Raw genomic sequence first — 18,720 nt, 5'->3', positions numbered from 1 at the left:
GAAATGTGATTGCACACTTTTAATGTGCTGCTGCGCCTGATCACTTTCGGATGGTACCTGTCGGCTGGAGGCCCAACAGCAGATGGTGAGTGATCAAGTGCAGCAGCACACTTAAAATTGTGCATGCACATTGCACCTGGTCTCAATTCACAACTGGAGACTTTTCCTCTGAGCCATCTACTAGAAATGTCCTACATGCCATTGATCTAAAGCATCGACGGCTCTGAAAATTTTTGTGAGGTCCAGTTAGAGCGATAAGGAATCCAACCATGTAATGGTTCGATGCAGGGTGAAAGATCAGCAACGTCACTCAGATTGCAGGGACGATACAGTCACATGCAATCAACCAACAAAAAAAAAAAAGCAAATAAAGGGAAAAGAAACCAACCAGTCATGCTTAACGTCTTGTACTTTTTTTTTTAAAGCAAAAGCGAGAGCGATTACCAAAGTTTTTTTTTTCTTTTTGAAAGGCAAGCTGGGGTTAGGCAGATCCCTACCAGATCTCTCTTAAGCCTCGTGTGACAAAGGGATTCGAACCTGGGCCTTCAGCTTGGCACAGGACCCCACTTACCACATGGGATACCACCTCGGTGGTGACGACGACCAAAGTTTTCTTGGCGTGGACTTATCATCTTCCTCACTAGGGGCAATTTAGTACTTTCTCTCTCTGCCATATCTTCATGTCTTTCCTTTCCCGGAAACCAAGGGGATGTTCTCCTGTACCTAGGAACCAAACAACGGTTCGATCCCCTGACCTCTCTCCTTCTCTCTCAAGTAACTTCCCGCCACCAAATGATGCCGCCACCAAATGATGTAAGAAACAAGAATTTCTGTTGTCAGGCTCCCTCTCTCTCTCTCTCTCTCCACAGTTTCTTTCTTTTTTTCTTTTTGTTTAAACTGCCTTACCCATAGCGTGACTCAATTAAATAGAATCCTTTGACCTCAAGATTCCGTTCTACAAATACCAACAAAATCAAGCCTCCACATACCAACTTCTCCTTTCTTCTTTCAACAATCTGTTCTACAGATACCAACAAATCAATTCACCATATACTGAATTTTTCTTTGTTTCTTCTTTTTCCCATTCTTCTCTCCAAGCTTCAAAGCAGAGAGAGAAAGAGATGAAGAGCAAGCTTCTCTCTACCGTATTGTTTCTTATCTTTATTAATTTGATTAGTACTAAGTTTTCCAAGGCAGCACCCCAGCAATCTCTCATCAGCCAAGTTCCTGGTTTTGATGGAACTTTACCATCAAAACATTATGGAGGGTAAGTTCCTTATTTTCTTCTTTTCTTCTAATTTTTCTGGTCTCTGTCCTGGTGGTTTCACATTTGTTTTTTTGTTTTTTTTGTTTTTGTAGAGGATAATTTCTTATGTGAATTGTTTGTTGTTTTTGTAGATATGTAACCATTGATGAGAAACATGGAAGAAGCCTTTACTATTATCTTGTGACATCGGAGCGAAGTCCATCAAAAGATCCACTAGTTCTGTGGCTGAATGGTGGTCCTGGATGTTCCAGTTTTGATGGATTCGTATATGAACATGGTAACCTTAAAATTTAACTCTCTTATTTATTCCCTTACTTTTCTTTCTTGGTTGGTATTTACTATCTAGGAAGTCAATGCTAGGCTGCCTGTTTGATATATAGAAACCAAAAACCTGCAAAGATAAGAGGAAGGATTTACATGTAAAGAGACTTTCTCTGACTAGGAAAGAATGTCGCATCTATTACAGAAGTAGAAATTGTATGGTGTTAGGTGGTAGAGAGAGAGAGAGAGTCCTCTGTCTCTGAATTCAAAATCAATGACTGGAGAAAGAGATTATGCATGAGAGAGAGAGATAAATGACTGGGAAAAGAGATTATGCATCCAGGATTCAACTATTAATGGACTTCAAGCAAAAGAGATAGCAACACCTATTACTTTATATGTCAACGGCTGACAAACTTTGACACTTCAGGAAAAAGGACGCTAGGATGATACAATTTCTGTTTTATGAATTACATTTGTCTCCATGGAAAGCAGAAAGTTCCTTGCAAAGAATTTACGGTGGAATCATTTCTCCATATTAAGAAATGGAGAGAAAACCCCTTGAGTTCTTCGAATTTTGATATTTAGAAAGCAAAGCAGAGTCATGGTGTTAATGTCTTAATTTTATTTTGCAAGAGACATGGAAAGCAGAACTGCAATCTGCAGATGTTCAGTTTCTCAAATATCCCCTTTAAAGGTTAAATTGCCTCTGGTAATTTGTAACGTGAAAAGACAAAAAAAACCATTGGAAAAAATTCTGAATTCAAATTATTTACTGGTTTTGGGACTCAATGAACTTGGGAGGCTCTGCTGGATCATTAAGCCTGGCTTATCGCCCAGTACTTTATTTTGGCACCGAAGTATATTGTTCTCATGTCACTGCAAATATGCATATTATTAAAGCTATTTGTCGATCCAAGATCTTATGATCACCATTTAGAAATTATTTATTCTGTTAGTTATTACAGTGAAATAGAAGAAAGATTCAAGTATCTTAACTTTGACTCTTAGGCCCATTCAATTTTCAATCGGGAAAAATTGCCGGAAGCCTTCCTGTACTTCATCTCAATCCTTACAGTTGGTCAAAGGTAAACTTGTAGAAATTCGGAATTCTTTAATTCATTGATCTGGTGATTGCTGAGATGAGAAGATGACAAATTTGATACCAATTTTTTGTTCCTCATTTCAGATTTCTAATGTTCTCTACTTGGACACACCAGCTGGTGTCGGCTTTTCGTATTCCAATGACTCGACTGATTATGTTACTGGAGATCTTAAAACTGCTTCTGATACACACCAGTTCCTCTTAAAGGTTCATCCCTTTTCATATATGATCCATACACTCAGATTGAGAACTTTGGTTTTCCTTGATGCCAAATTTTGGTTGGAATAAGTTTCTGTATATGAGGCTTTTGAATTCACTGACTCAGGCACTGATGATGAAGCTTGGTCTGAGTCCTAGTGTCAGCATGCTCTCAGAATCACTACAGCGTGTTCAGCTTGTAAAAGATTCAGTGACCAGCTGAATCCAAGTTCTTCTACCCTGTTATTGTGCATCATCAGGCCCTAAGGGAGAGAGCATGCATCTGAATCCATAGGAGATTTTCTAAACTACAGCTCCTGGGTTGATTCCATGGTTGCAAGCACTGGGCTACTTTTGTAACAGTAACCTCAGATCATGGTTTATTGGCTTATGGTTATTATTTGAACAGTGGTTTGCAGAGTATCCAGAGTTCTTAGAGAATCCCTTTTATATTTCTGGCGAGTCTTATGCTGGAGTGTACGTGCCTACGCTTGCACACGAAGTTGTTAATGGTACTACTACATGAGTTCCAGTATTTTATGTTATCTAATAGTACTTTTTTCAGATAGACATTCATAATCTGCAATTTCCTGTAGGAATTGAATCCGGCTTGAAACCTGTTATAAACTTCAAGGTAGGCCATTTGAAATTCTTGCTTTGGTCATATATAATAGCCACAACATTTTTTCTTTTTTTATTTATTTATGCTTGAACTTAATCCAGGGATACTTGATTGGAAATGGAGTTACTGATGAAGTCTTTGATGGCAATGCTCTTGTCCCATTTGCACATGGAATGGGTCTGATACCAGATGATCTATATGAGGTGAGGAACAAACTGCAGGTGACACTTGTCTGCAAGTGTATGGTGAACTGAATCACCCAGTTGCCATGCACTTGTGTTACCAGAGTTGAATTTTTAATTGAGAACCACAATTAAAATGAGTTGACTTCACTCTCCTCCGAGACATGACTCTCCAAAACTATGAATCTGAATTTTAGTTTCTGCTAATCAAATAATAATGTTTCTTGCATGAAATACTGCAGGAAGCAAAGAAGAATTGTAACCGGAACTACTGGGAAGTTAATGGCAGAAACAATGATTGCACAAGCATCTTACATAAAGTAGATGAGGTATTATAACAATTCATGTTTGGGTAACTAACTAGTGTTTCATTTCTCTCACCAAGTAAACCCAATTAAATTGTGAAATAGCGCAACCAGAAAAATTCCAGTTTTCCTAGAGCATCACTATGATTTCATTCAGCCACTATGGTTTACTCAGTTTTATGAATGGCCATGTAAAATTGACCCTGCTACATTATGGGGCAGAAAAACTGGTCAAACTATTTTATACTGAGAAATTTTCAGTCATCATGAAAAATTCTAATGGCTGACTAGTTTAAATGAAAACAGGACATAGAGTCTCTTAACATATATGATATTCTTGAGCCATGCTACCACCAACCTCAAAACTCTGAGACACTTGATCACCGAAATCGATTGCCACCAAGCTTCCGTCAATTGGGACAGACAGAAAGGCCTCTACCAGTGAGAAAAAGAATGTTTGGACGTTCTTGGCCTCTTAGAGCTCCTGTAAGAGATGGGATCGTTCCAACTTGGCCAGAGATCAATCTTCTCACTTCCAGAGTTCCTTGTGTTGTAAGTATCAATTTCACTGTTTAGCATATCATAATAAATGTTTAGAGTTATAGATATGAAAGACGGTCACTACTATCACTGTCACATGCACATACCAATGCACAGTTCATCACAACACATATCTTTAGTAGCTTTACAGCCTTCACAATTGTCGTCTGAAGATGCTTGATAGGTATCCAGAGAGTACAGATTAAAACAACCTTAAAGCAGTTTGGTGGATAATTTGATTATATCAAAACTCTTGATTAGTTCAATGTTTTCCTTCACATGGTTTCTGTTTCAGGATCACTCAATTTAGAATTTTGACAATGCTACACTCTTCAGGACTAGTAGTAAATGATAACCTTTAGAACACAATATTAGGGATGGCAATGGACGTCTCCACCCCCGCCCCATCTCAAAATCTGGATCTCCATCCCCGCCTTCATCCCCGCACGGATTGGGATTTTAACCTCCACCCTCACCTCCATCCCCGTTTCATGTCCCCCATGTAACGACCCCAATCCATACCCTTTAAAAATGCGGAATATTTTTTTTTCAATGCGGAAACCTTCTCAGAGATCCGGAGTCCTCACAGTTCTAATTTCCATTGGATAGCCCAACCACCACAAACGAAGTTGCAATCATCATCCATAACAACCAACTAAAACTCTTTTATTAATGAACCAATAAGAGTCTCATACACAACTCAAAAGTGAAGTAACAACTGCAGAAATTTAAAAGAAAGAACTAAAAGAAACAAAAATAGAGCCACTATGGCCCATGCTGAAGCTGACAAGCTCAAGTATGACTCTCATCCATCCCCAGTAGTCAGTTCAGCCTCACTGTTCACCATGTCCTGTGAAAAACCAACAAAGTAGGGTGTTAGAACCGAAATTCTGAGCACAACTACTTCTAAAGAAACCAGGTGAGACAAAGAACATGAGTAAGATTTCATGCAATGATTTGAGTAAGTACAGATATAAAATTTGCAGTATTCAAATATCCGTACCTACCAACAATTACATATGCTCACCAGTCAAGAACAGTAAAGCAGTACCATATATCAAGAACTAAATAACCAAACATTGCAACATGATTTCAATAAGTAAATCTTATGCTACCACCAAATCATGTCATGATATAGAGAATGATTCAAACATGCATGATCTAATGCACAACAGAAAAATGCATGATTATGTGCAATGTATGATTTTTTCTGTTATCTTTTATTTAAGTTCCATCTTTCCATATGCATGCTCTATTAAATGCACACAACCTTAAGTTCCTCTTTTTTTATTTAACGTTGCCCGCGGATATACCAAACGGGTACAATCTCCGAGGTCAAGTAGGTTCCCAGGGTAGCTTAACACACAATTTGTATTTTATTACTGGGTTCCAACTTAGCGACCAAATCACCTTCGGAACATTAGACCTCCACATCTAATGTCGGGGACACAAGGGACACCCCACGTCCACACGTGTCACTTCCTTGGTACCATAAACAACAGTTGTGTCAAACACACCACTCCCGGGTAAAGTGACAGACTCTCCCTAAAACCGTGGCCAGGAGAAAGAACCTCAATATCGGGTTCAGGGGACCAGATTACAGCACACGGAGTTTTTGCATCCTCACAGTCTCCCCAAGACCGGATTTCTAAGATTCTCATACTCCAGATGAGATATCCAAAAATGTATATTACAATGTTCTTATTATATCTTTATTAAAGTTAATTCTTTAAATTTGCAACACCATATGCAAAAGTAAAGTGAAAACCCGCATCCTCCCTTGCGGGGACTCATTCGGGACTCCAGCTCATATAAACCACTAGAACAGTGTAGTAATGTGCCAAACCATCTTATGTGGTTCAAGTGATACAGTTAAAAACCTATGTGAAAGCAAACCAAACCCACGGCTCTCCAGGCCGATGATGGTCCATTTAGGTCATCGATGCATCGTATGCAAAAATCATAACAACTTGCAATGTATGCAATCATACCAACATAATTCCACATGCACATTCATTCATACCATTTTAACAATGTGCATGAGCTTTCGCAGTCATATGCATGTGTAATCATTCATGTGTAAGTGCTTTCATGTAATCACTTAACACACATGCATTCATCCATAGTTTCATAAGTATATGAGAATATTTATGCATGATTATACATGCCAATAGACTTCGATCCCATATATGCACATGCACTTGAAACCAAATCATACATGCATGATAATTAAACATGTCCCATAATGTAGATACATGAAACCTTCCATTCATAGCATGAGTTATCACCCACACACAAGCACATAAACCGGATCTAGAAATTGATTTTTCAAAGTTGCACGCATTCACATCATGTATGCACCTCCACCAAACAAACTTTGCAATCATATTAACAGAACAAGACATTCAAGAGAAGGTATATCAAATATTCATAAGTAGGGAAAAGTAAACAATCTGGTGTAACCTAATACAAAAACCAATAGTCAATGTTACTTTAATCAAGTAAAGTCAAATCTTACTGTTTCCAGAAAATCAGAGCGGTGAAAGCAATTCATAATGGTGCAATAAAAATCAGTATGGTGGAAGCAAGTCACATTGTTGCAATACAGCCCAACTATGTCAAATCAGAGGATAGCAGGGTACGCTAGTATGATAGGGTAGGAAAGTCAGAATATCACCGAGTATATGATTTCTAGTAACTGTTCAGCATACCCTAAGGTATTCAATTGACACAAATTGTTCAGCACATACTAGTGTAGTCCATTAATACTAATGGATATTCATTTTAGCAAGTATACTCCTAATGATCACTAAATTTTGAACCTAACACTATACATGATTAAGTTACAGATGGTCATTCCTGTGTATTAAGAGCTTACAAACCATTGAGTAATTGCATAAATAAGGAGTACAAGTTCAAATGTGCAGATTCAATGTTTTTCATATTAAACCTATATTTGGCATATATGTACATTAGAGCTCTTTGTGCTATGAAAACAAAATGTGAAACCTACACCAAGCAACAAGGAACTTGTTGTTCATATTGTCTTGCACAAACCTGGGGTATGGCCAAGATTCCCCTCTGACTATGTTTCACAATGAAGAAGACAGTTACAAGATAAAAATGTTTTTGGCAACCAATATGGTATGCTCGCCACTTTTCTGGAATGGGCAATAAAATCCCAGACACAGTTCATCTTGTGCACTTACTGACTCCTACAACTAGCACGCTTTATCGTCCATCTTGCAATCCCATAATCATGTGCATACTAATAGGGAAAGTATATCCGCGCTTCAACAAACATGAAATGCCAATATGCAGAAGCATCGACATGGATCTAAGTGTCCATAGTATATAGGCATCCTTGTCTTGCCTGAACAATGAAATAGCACTCGAGTACCACACCACGACCAGACAAACAAAAAAAATATATAACAACAGAGTACACGAGAAATGCATGGCACATCAACCCATAGCACAATCAAAACCCCTCCCCTTTGTCCCGAAATCCAGCAAAGACAAAACACCACTCATAAAAAAAAAGAATCTGAAACCCCCAAATCATAGATTTCGGGTTTTAGGTTTAGGGTTGACAGAAACCTCAAATCTGGGTCGCAGCCACCGAAAAACCCAATACCTTACCATCTGAGTTTTTTTTCGGCAGCCAAGAACCCCACCTCTCAAATCACTACCCAAAATCAAACTCAGGTTCGATCCCTCACCCAAAATCCAAGAAGCACTGTACCTTTTTGAAGCTTTTCCGGCGGTCTTTCCGGCGATCAGAGGCTGGGGACGCGAAGGCAGAGTCACGGTTGACACTCCTTGCTGCTATCGTGACAGGGAGTCCTCGTCGTGGCCTGTGGTGACTGTTGGTTGCCGCAGTTCGCCGACGACTTCTTTTCCTCCGGCGTGCGCACACAGACAGAGAGAGAGACAGGGAGAGATGGGGGAAGAGAGAGAGCCCGAGTGAAGAGGGCAAAACCCTCTCTCCACTCCCCTTTATCGCGAGACGCGGGGTTGGTTACGCCCTGCGTAACCCCCCTCCCCCTTCTGTTTCCCATTCTTGAAAACAAGAATCGTGCCCTAAGCACGATTCTGTTTTACGCCCCCCTTAATAAGTGAAATCGGGTCCGAGCCCGTGACCCGCGACGCTGGGTCCATTTTAATAATGGACCCGATTTCGCCTACGAGTGACGAATCCTCAGTTGGATCCGTGGGTCCGACCCTATATACTAAACTTTATTTATTTTATAAAAACTATTAATTATTTGTTTTAATTAAAAATTACTATTATAAGTATAATTTAACGCCCCATTGTGGGTTATTTATGGATTCTTTTATGGATCCAATAACGATAACGGATCCGAGGCCCAAATTTAGAAAGATACCCATTATTTTCAAATAAATTTGAATAAATAATTATCAAAAATCGAGGTCATTACACTCCATCCACGGTCCAAACGGGGGCGAGGCGGGGCATGGCCCCGTTTTTCCTTGGTCCATTGCCATCCCTTACAAGGATTTTGGACGAGGCAGGGCAGGGCAAGGCAGGGATCGGGACGAGGACGAGGTTGGGAGGGGGAAAGCTAAGTCCATCCCCGCCTCTATAACGCCCCCAAAATCCTGGACTTATAACTTTTTAGAAAAATGTTGAAAGCTTTGTAATAATTCTTTTTTCAGAGTTTAAAATAGCAGTTCAATGAAAAATGGTGTTTGAAATAACAAGTCAACGAACCTTGGGATCATTACAGGTGAACTTTCCTTTACACAATAGATTTGTATCTCCGTACATTTATTAAAAACCATATAGATTCAAAATGAGGTTTTTAATAATTAAAGTTTACACGAAAAGTGTAATTTCAAAGAAACTCTTATACCAAATTACAAAATGTTCCCAGGAGCGAAATGTCAGGGAAAGAGTGAGATCTTGATATCATCACGTCATCATGTCATCACTTGTCGTACCGACCTAATCATCACTTGTACCCATGAAACGGGTCAGACTTATAAAAATCTGGTAGGTGCATAGATATCAAAAATTCAAAACAAATACGTTGTTTCTTTCATGTTGTGCAGTTCAGAATAAGCAAAATGAGCATGATAATTTTGTTTCGATATTAACTGTCACGAGGGTACGCATAGGAGAAACGTAGAAACAACTGAGACTGCCCTGGGGTTTGTTATTCTTTGTATTTTGATATCCCAGAAAAATAGCTGAGTCCGGTTTTAAGAGGACGGTCAGTGACCGAGAGAGAATTCTCCAGAAGCATTTGTGGCAAGGGATGTATCCAACTTCTGCAGAAGTTCATGGGATTTACCACCTAGGATAATTTTCGGTAGCCTCTTCTCCTAACTCCGATGATTGGGGACACTGAGTCAATTGTTACTCGAGGAACGTAGTTGTTAACAACCTGTCCATTAGAGTTTTTATACCATCTCATCCTCTTCCTTAACGGAACCAAATAGCCGAATGAGTATATCATATTTTATTTTAACTGACAACACATTCTACATCCTCTGGTCTTTCAAACCAGCTTGAGCATCTTGCCTATGAAGGCGATCATCACCATTTATGTGATTTTTTTTATCATTGTGCATTTGCACGCTACGAGGTTACCATAAACCTCTCATCCAATCACCGTAGTATTAACATGTTGCACATGTCTGATAGTACCACTACGATAAGTCTCGTGCTTTAGGCCAGGGATATCTGAGTCATTTCGGACATCAAAACAAAGGACTGTATGTTCCACTTAGGGCTACGTAGGGTTGAGGAAAAGACTTGGTTGCAAATATGCAAACGCCAAATATTCGTTTTTGCTTTTCGAAACAATGAATATTACGAGCTTTAGAATCTTGCATATGAAATCCACTTTTTCTTTAAAGACTTGGCGAGTATGCACAAATCTGCATCTTTAAATGCAAGCGTAATACAAGATAGGCAGGAGTACTAAAAAATGCATACTTTACAAAGTTGTATGTATATATAATACATGTATATCAAAACATAAGTCTATGCACATTACAATGTGACAACAATGTAAATGACATAAAACAAGACTCGATGTGCGAAACCATACATCGAGCTAAATAAATTGCGTAAGCGATGCACAAAACTGTATATTGGCTAAATAAATTACATAAGCAATGCACGATGTACGAAACCGTATATCGGCTAAATAAATTGCGTAAGTAGTGCACGATGTACGAAACCGTACATTGGCTAAAGAAATTGTGTAAACAGTACACGATATACGAAACCATATATCGGCTTAGTAATTTGCGTAAGCAGTAACCTGTGCACATAACAGCACGACGACAAAGTAAATGACGTCAATTTTAAATGGACAAGAATACGCAAAACTACATCCTTGAGTTAAAAGCATATATATATATATATATATATATATATATGTTAGAAGTATTCTATCATTTGTCCTCGTATGCAACTTTCTCTTACCTCAGAGATGGTTGGACTAACTGATGATTCCGAGCGTAGGTTTTCAAGAGCTCGTGATTTGGTGAGTGTGTTGCGTCCATTGCTCTGATGTGGTGTGCTAAAAGATATTTTATTGTGCTGCGAAAGAAACGATGCAACCATTTTAATTTAACAAAGTAAGCAAAGTTTGTGTTGCAAGGGTCGAACCCGAACCCAGTTCGAGTCGACCAGACTGAGCTGGGCTTGGTACAAGAGACAGATAGTAAAGCTCGATTGAGCCAGGCTCAACTTGCTAACTGAGCCAACTCGGTCTGAAAGCGGAGACCGAGCTGAGCTTAGCTCGGTGGGCTATGCGACCAACGGGAGGGGGTGGGCTCGGTGGTCAGGCCGAGCCTGGCCTGGTCCCCATGTTGCGATAGGAAGGGGGGCTGACAGGGCTGCATTCCTAGACAACCCAACTCATTGACAGCGCCTCGCGGGGCGACAGGGGTTGGCCCTGTCGAGGCTCAACTCGATTGAGGGTGGTGCGACAGGGACTGGCCTTGTTGGGGCTCAGTTTGGCTGAGCGGGGGAGTACCAAGGGGTGCGACAGGGGACTCGACACCCCCTGTCGGCAGCAGCAGCAGCAGCCTACGACTGCTGCTGAGAAAGAAAGGGGAAAAAGCGACGCAGCGACACCCGTGCAATGCTACTTCTCCTGGCAGGGCGACAGTACCAGGCGATGCCGCCACCATCGAGAGATAGAAAAAAACAGGGGCAGGAGAGTGGCGCCCTCCTGCCAGCAACATAAGTGAAGAGAGAGGGGTAGGAGAACAACGCCCTCCTGTCGGCAATAGACGAGAGAGAGGAGCAGGAGGGCGGTGCCCTCCTGACGACAACAGAGGTGAAAGAGAGAGGGCAGGAGGGTGGCGCCCTCCTGCTGGCCACAAACGAGAGAGAGGGCAGGAGGGGCGACTTCCTCCTGCCTGGCATTAACAGGGAGATGGGAGAGAGAGCAGGAGGGGCAACACCCCTCCTTTGCCTGGGGTAAACAGGGAGGCGGGAGAGAAGTGCAAGAAGGGCGGTGCCCCTCATCTGCCTGGGGTTATCAGGGAGACGAGAGAGAAGAGGACAGTCGAGGATCGTACCTGAGAGGGGCGAGCTCCGGTGAGCAAAGAGAGGGAGGCGGGAGTCGGGAGGTTTTTCGGCGAGGGAAGAGAGCCCTGGCGTGAACAGGAGAGAGATAAGAGGCGGGGAGGGAGAGAGAGAGAGATGAGTGCCAGCGTGAGGAGGGCTCCAGCGAGAGGGTCGGCGAAGGTTCGAGGGGGTTCGGGGTTCTCAGCTGCGACAGCGTGCGAAAGAGGGGGGCGGGAGTCGGGAGACTCCGGTGGGGGTCCGGCTTTCAGCAGAGGGGAAGACGGGCGTCAGGAGGGTGCCCAACTTGCTTTTCGGCGAGGGAGGGGGTCGAGCACAGAGAGTCGGGTGTGAGGTCGGGGTTGCGCAGGGGAGGAGTCGGGGGGAAAAGGGGTTTGCGTTAAAAAGAACACCCCCCTCCTTGGGGGTTTAAATAGAATACGGGGGGGGGGGGGGGTAGCTGTATGGACCCGGATCCAACCTGGATCTATTTTTTTTTTAAAGCGCGAGTCTTCTTACAGCCTCCATCCCTGCACGGGTTCTGATTTTAACCTTCATCCCCATTTCATGTCCTTCATCCCCGGTCCAAACGGGGCGAGGCAGGGCGGGGGCCCGTTTCCCCCTGGTCCACTGCAAACCCTACACAAGATCATAGTTACCTATGATTATCATCACAAGTAGACAGCTGCGGCAAATGCCTGGATAGGTCTACTACTTAGGCTGCTCTTTTTATCTTAATAAATGTAGACATTGTTTACAAGAAAGAAAATCTCGCATTAGGAAAATCACATAAGTTGGATGTTCAATTTCTTATTTTATTGTTCAAGGCACCAACTGAAATGTGAGAGTATCAGTGTGCTCTGAAATATTTTCATGGAAATAGTTAAATTATCTGTTATCCCATGGTTTTAAACAAGCGAAATGCTGGGAAACCACAATATGAATACAAGTGGGATTCAAAGAAGTTGTGACCATGTGCATGTGTTAGGTTCACTCTGTATGATGAAAACAGGGCTCAGTTACTCATGATATTGTGATAAAGAATATGAACTTGCATAGAGTGGAGGAATAGATCCAAAAACTATTAACAACATGCACCAGTAACCTAGTATGATCCTTCCATAAACTAATCAAACCCCCACCTCTTTTCCAGGAATTTCTTTTCAGTGCTGCCAGATTCAGCACTTTGGTAGCTCTAATCTTACTTTCTAGACACATACAGTTTTTATGTTTTAGCACAAAGTCTGAAACTTTTAAATGACTAATAATTAGGTTCAAGGGATATTGTTTTGTCTAAACTCTAAATATTACCAATAAATCCTGTGACGGTTTCTATCTGAATCATGCTTGATGCATATACATGGCACAGATTAGGATAATCCAAGCATCCAAGGCCTCTACTTCAGGATAGACTTTGGAGCACATGGTAGTACTCATATTGCTATCATTCATTTAAAAATCTCAACCCATACTATATTTTCTGTTGTTAAAAGATAAACATTAGTACTGAAGTTAGATGAACGGTTATCAGTCACAGTAAGTATAAGCATCTTTGGTATGCTCTATATTGATAAACAATTAAACTGCAACTCTACAATGCAGAATTAATCTGATTGATGTCACCAATTACACAACCAGGTCTTAGCATGCATAACCATTCTTCTTGCTAATGGTCTCACTTACAGAGCATTTGTTTGCATATTTTGCTCAAAATTGCCAACTGTAGTAGTTCTTTAATCCTCACCCTTATAAACATTCCTCACCTCTATTGTGCATGTAAGGCTAGTACCTTGTGAAATTTTGCTTAATTAGCACCTGGATCTTTCCATGTTTCAAAGCAACCAAATTCTTATTCAATAAGTAGGTTCATTCAATGCACAATAATGCATTGATGCATTGCAGTATCAGTTCCATCTTACAAAAGTTTGGACAAAGATTAATCACTGATTTATTATTAAGACCATAAAAAATGTCCTTGTTCAAGGATAATGAGAAAAAAAACTATCCCAACATACTGACATAGTATAGTGGAAACGTACAAAATACACCAAATGTGCTAACCTCAAACTTTGTAGGGAGGATCTTTCTAATTCATAAAACCCAACCTGATCACTTACAGGTAGTGCTGCTATATGAGCCAAAAAACTAGCTTGCCTTGTTCAAGTTTGGATTGTTTTGCTTGATATTGCTTGAGACTTAACCCAAGCTTGCCCTGTCATGAGTTCGTGCTAAGCCTGAGCAGGCTCACTACAAAGTAGTGATTGTACATTGACCTTTTCACGAACTTTAAATTCAAAAGTTTTTGTGCCAACAATCAGGATGACCAAGTTGCAACTACTTGGCTGAACGATGAAACAGTCCGGAGTTCACTTCATGCTGCATCGGTATGTCCCAACACTTCAACTTCTTTGGTTGTTCTTTTCATCTTTGAAGGTGGACTAATCTCTCTCTCTATGTATATATATAGAAAGATGTAAGTGGAGAGTGGGTATTGTGCACAGCCCGCATAAGATTCTCCCATGATTCAGGAAGCATGCTCAATTATCACAGAAATCTGACAGCTAAAGGATATCGTGCTCTTATATACAGGCAAGTTCAAGATATTTCAGCAAGCAAAATACGCATTGCCAATATTTCAAATTTGCAGCCCGTCCCTGAAACTGGATAGGTCTTGACTTGAACCATAGAATACCAGCTATGTCTCAAATATTAAGATATGTTGAAAATATCGTGTTCAAAACATTGCATATTATGAAAAATATCATGATTTTTACTGATATTAACGTGATAAACACTACTTCACAATTTTGATAATGTTTTATTGTCATAGCATATTGGGTAACAGCTCCACAGCCTTGACTAGAGTCATCCAGGTTAAGGTTTATCTTCAAAAGTTTGGGACCAAAATCTTCCTGGCTTTGATTACAAACTGCTTGTGGTAAACAATTAAATGCCTTCAATTGCATGAGGCAATTTTTTTTACAAACAGAAGGCATGACACCAAATTTCTTAATTCTTATAATATTTGCAACTCTTTGTTTCTGGAATATTTTCAGAAGTTATTGGAAGAACTACAAAATATCTTTAGATTTTTTTGGGCAATCATGTTGGTTATTGGACATGGACTCAAACCAAGTTATTTGATCTATTTTTATTTTTGGAGAAGTGATCCTGATTAAATCGAACCAATTTGATTGTGTGCCATTCGATAATTGCCTTCTATTTTGGAAACTGATTATGGTTATTTTTTTCTTCGTGACAGTGGCGATCATGACATGTGTATACCATTCACTGGTAGTGAAGCATGGACAAGATCGCTTGGGTATGAAGTAGTGGATGAGTGGAGACCATGGTTGGTAGGCACGGATGTTGCTGGGTATGCATCAAAACTCTTGGCCATCTACTTTGTCTCTAGTCAGAAGCAGTCTCACCTATGATTTGAACCTGAGATCCCTTGGTTAAGATACCAAATTAAAGATCCAATTTAAGTGTTTTTTGGATTTTGTAAACCAACTTTCACCCGGAAGTAGTATTGAGACTAGGACCAATCTGGATGTCAGACCTTTCACTAATCAAAATAAAACTACTAAGATTGGGACCAATAAGAAAGTAATCAGCAACCATGCGAGCAATTCAAACACCAACTCTTGATTCTCCATCTCCCTGGGATTTGAGGCCTGGTTGTTTAGGCAGCAATGAAAGATCATGTTCCCCATATTTGAGATCCTCCGGCCATTCTTAAGGGTCTTTATGATTCACGGGAAAGACATTTTCTTAGGAAATGGCTGCCTTTCCTGCAGGAAATCAGCCAAACACCCGCTCATGGGAAACATGTCAGCCCACCTGGTCCCATCTTTTGTTTTTCACAAAACCATGTGTTTGCATAGCCATTTTTTGAGCCAAGTGCCCTTTCCCATGAAAAGGCTTTCCCGCGGTCCTTGTTTGAAACAAAGGGCTCATAAAACAACTAGAAATACTTGTGTGTGTGTGTGTGTGTGTGTGTGTGTGTGTGTGTGTGAAGAACAAGAACTAGATATACTTACTAATTTTGGAAATATTATGTATGCAGGTATACTCGAGGTTATGCCAATAATCTTACATTTCTTACCATCAAGGTGACCTCCTTTCTTTACTTTTAAAACAAAGTATCTCTTACACACACACACACACACACACACACACACACACACACACACACACACACACATGCATGCGCACGCACACAAACATGCATGCGCACGCACACAAACATGCATGTGCAAGCTGTAGCGACCTATAGGATAAGGCCTCCCTTCATTCCTACTGCTTCCTTCTACCCTCCCTACACCACACCTTAGAAAGCCAATCTTTTAGGCTTTGCTCGTGCAGCTAAGCGTTTGCTTTAGGAAGCTTCTACGATGAGTCACTTCCCTTCGTCACTCACTCTCTGACAGAGAAAGCTCTTCGAGCTTCCTGGCGAGCCCATCATCTATTGATGTCACTACCCCCAAGACCTCTCTTTTTATGGACTTAACCAGTTGCAAATTGTCAGTACTAGTAATGTACTGGTGCTCTGCACCAAACAAAAAAATGTTGAGAGAGAGATGTCCAAATTGACAACTCAGTGGAGGGTTGTCACAAAAGAAAAAATTGAAGAATACCAACAAAATGATAAGTCTTTCCACCGAATATTACCTTTCTTTAAATCATATTGATTCACAACTGAAATATTTGTCAAAAACAAATTGGAAATCCCATAAAAGAAAAGAACTTAAGATATGTATATGTCAATATGTTACATATGAAACACATTTATGAAATTAAGATAAGAAGAGAAGACGAAACAGAGGAAAACAGGTAAAGTAACATAAAAGAGAGAGAGAGAGGTGGTTTTGATAACTGCATTTTATAAAAGGAGATAAGGGGGAGGGAGTTACATGGAAAAGTTTAGAGAGAGGTTTAAAAATAATGGTAATAAAAAATGAATGTTGGTAAATAAAAACTTAAAAGTTACTGTTGTATTAACTGTTTTGGAGAGAACATGAGATGAGGTATCTGTACCTTACAGGAAACAGTATATATATATAATGGAATAGGGGGTTTTGTGTTGTTTTTTGCAATTCTGACCATGCTGTGTTTGGCATGGTTGATTTGCTAAGAAATGACACTTGGATCACATTGAAGAGATAGAGAAGGGTTCCATTTTTTTAGGGAGCTTGTCAGAATCAGTTATTCATGGTGCTTTCTATATAATAGAAATTCAGAGAGAGAGAGCAGTTGGATTACCACTTGAACCATATAACAATGCAAATGAATGACCTTGTGATGGATAAGCCAATAACATCAGTCTATCCTCAGGTTGTCACATAATGGGCGATTCATTTATTTTTTCAATGATTTTTTCGGTTTCTTTCAAAAAAGAAAAAAAAAAGAGAGAAAAACCAATGATTTGTGTTTGGTGTTGCAGGGTGCAGGGCACACAGTTCCTGAGTACAAACCCAAAGAAAGTTTGGAGTTCTACAGCCGTTGGTTGTCCGGGCAAAAGCCATGACACCAAAATCATGCTCATCAGCCATTGCGTCAAAAGAGGAGAAATAAATTGTTGGTACATCAATGTCACCAGAAAAACTGAAAAGGAACGAAATAACTCAATTTTTTTTCTTTTTTATATACCTTTTTATATTGAAAAAAATAGTACCAAAGATGAGAGATCTCTTTAGTTTGTCATTTGCGTATGAGTGACTTCTTACATTGAAAAAAAACACACCAAAGATAAGAAAGGACCTAAGCTGATTAGAGATGGATTCGGTTTAAGATTGTACAACTTGTAAGACAGAGACCAGGTAAGACAGGGTGATCATGGAGAGCAGATCAGGTGATCTGTTAGATCACTTTAAGAAAGTGATTTGACATCTTCACTGTCCATTGCTTCATCCCACAAAGGACCTCATGGTCCTTGTGTATATTGTGATCGGTGAGGATGCCAAATCACTTGATCTAGTCTTGTGATCACAGGGCCTCACTCAAGGTTTTTATCGTTTGATGAGGGTTTTGTTATATATATATATATATAGTAGTGTGTAGGTGCATGAACATTAGGTACTTGACAGGTACTTGAACATGCTGATTGTTCATCGTGAGCGCTTGATAGACGGCCAGCATTAAAAATGAGTTTTTTTGCCAAACAAGCAACAGCGGCGACAAAAGTTGATTTTAAAGGTCATTAGGGGCAACTTTTCTGGCCGCTATTGCTCATTTGGAGAAAAAATTCATTTTAGATGTTAATTTTTTTTTGTAAGTTGGCCGTCTATCAAGTAAGTAACTGTCAACTACTTAATGTTCAAGCACCTACCACATATATATATGGTAGGCCTTATATGGGTCAACAACTTTTCTGGCCGCTTTTTTTTTTAAGTAGGCCTTACCTTTTTTTTCCAGGTGACTCGTGAATCTGATTAGTTGAATTTGGTATGGGTCACAAAGGCAGACACCACACAAAGACGTGCTGGTTCAGTGGGTCCCACCAGTGCAGAGTCACCAATATTAGACGGTGGTACTGTTTCATGGAGCACTAGACTGTGGGTTGGCAAGTACTCACTAGGATATGGCACGCACAACAAAATATTGAAAACCAATCAATGTTTGCAAGGACGCTTGTATTATATAAAAGATATGGTTCATATATTCTCTGTGATCTGCCCAATGCATT

General features: G+C 40.2%; 1 protein-coding gene across 2 annotated transcripts; it reads left to right on the top strand.

The window, feature by feature from the left end:
* Nucleotides 1–649: 649 nt before the first annotated feature.
* On the top strand, nt 650–17,639 carry LOC149833234 (serine carboxypeptidase 1-like). 2 transcript variants are annotated; one of them, XM_090015011.1, is made up of 15 exons: nt 650–813; nt 1,185–1,267; nt 1,399–1,544; nt 2,540–2,616; nt 2,718–2,840; nt 3,241–3,343; nt 3,428–3,465; nt 3,555–3,656; nt 3,878–3,964; nt 4,247–4,492; nt 14,351–14,416; nt 14,500–14,621; nt 15,295–15,408; nt 16,102–16,147; nt 17,479–17,639. In XM_090015011.1, the coding sequence occupies exons 1-15, from the start codon at nt 793–795 to the stop codon at nt 17,560–17,562; spliced, it is 1,458 nt and encodes a 485-aa protein (XP_089871137.1). In that variant the 5' UTR covers nt 650–792; the 3' UTR covers nt 17,563–17,639. The 2 variants fall into 2 exon arrangements, with proteins under 2 accessions (XP_089871137.1, XP_089871136.1); XM_090015010.1 differs by lacking the exon at nt 650–813 and having other exon boundaries at nt 927–1,267.
* Nucleotides 17,640–18,720: the final 1,081 nt, after the last annotated feature.

The sequence above is a fragment of the Nuphar pumila genome, chromosome 7 (assembly GCF_984573655.1).
Source record: "Nuphar pumila chromosome 7, dmNupPumi1.hap1.1, whole genome shotgun sequence".
In the NCBI taxonomy this organism is placed as follows: domain Eukaryota; kingdom Viridiplantae; phylum Streptophyta; class Magnoliopsida; order Nymphaeales; family Nymphaeaceae; genus Nuphar; species Nuphar pumila.
This window is presented reverse-complemented; position numbering and strand designations above follow the sequence as displayed.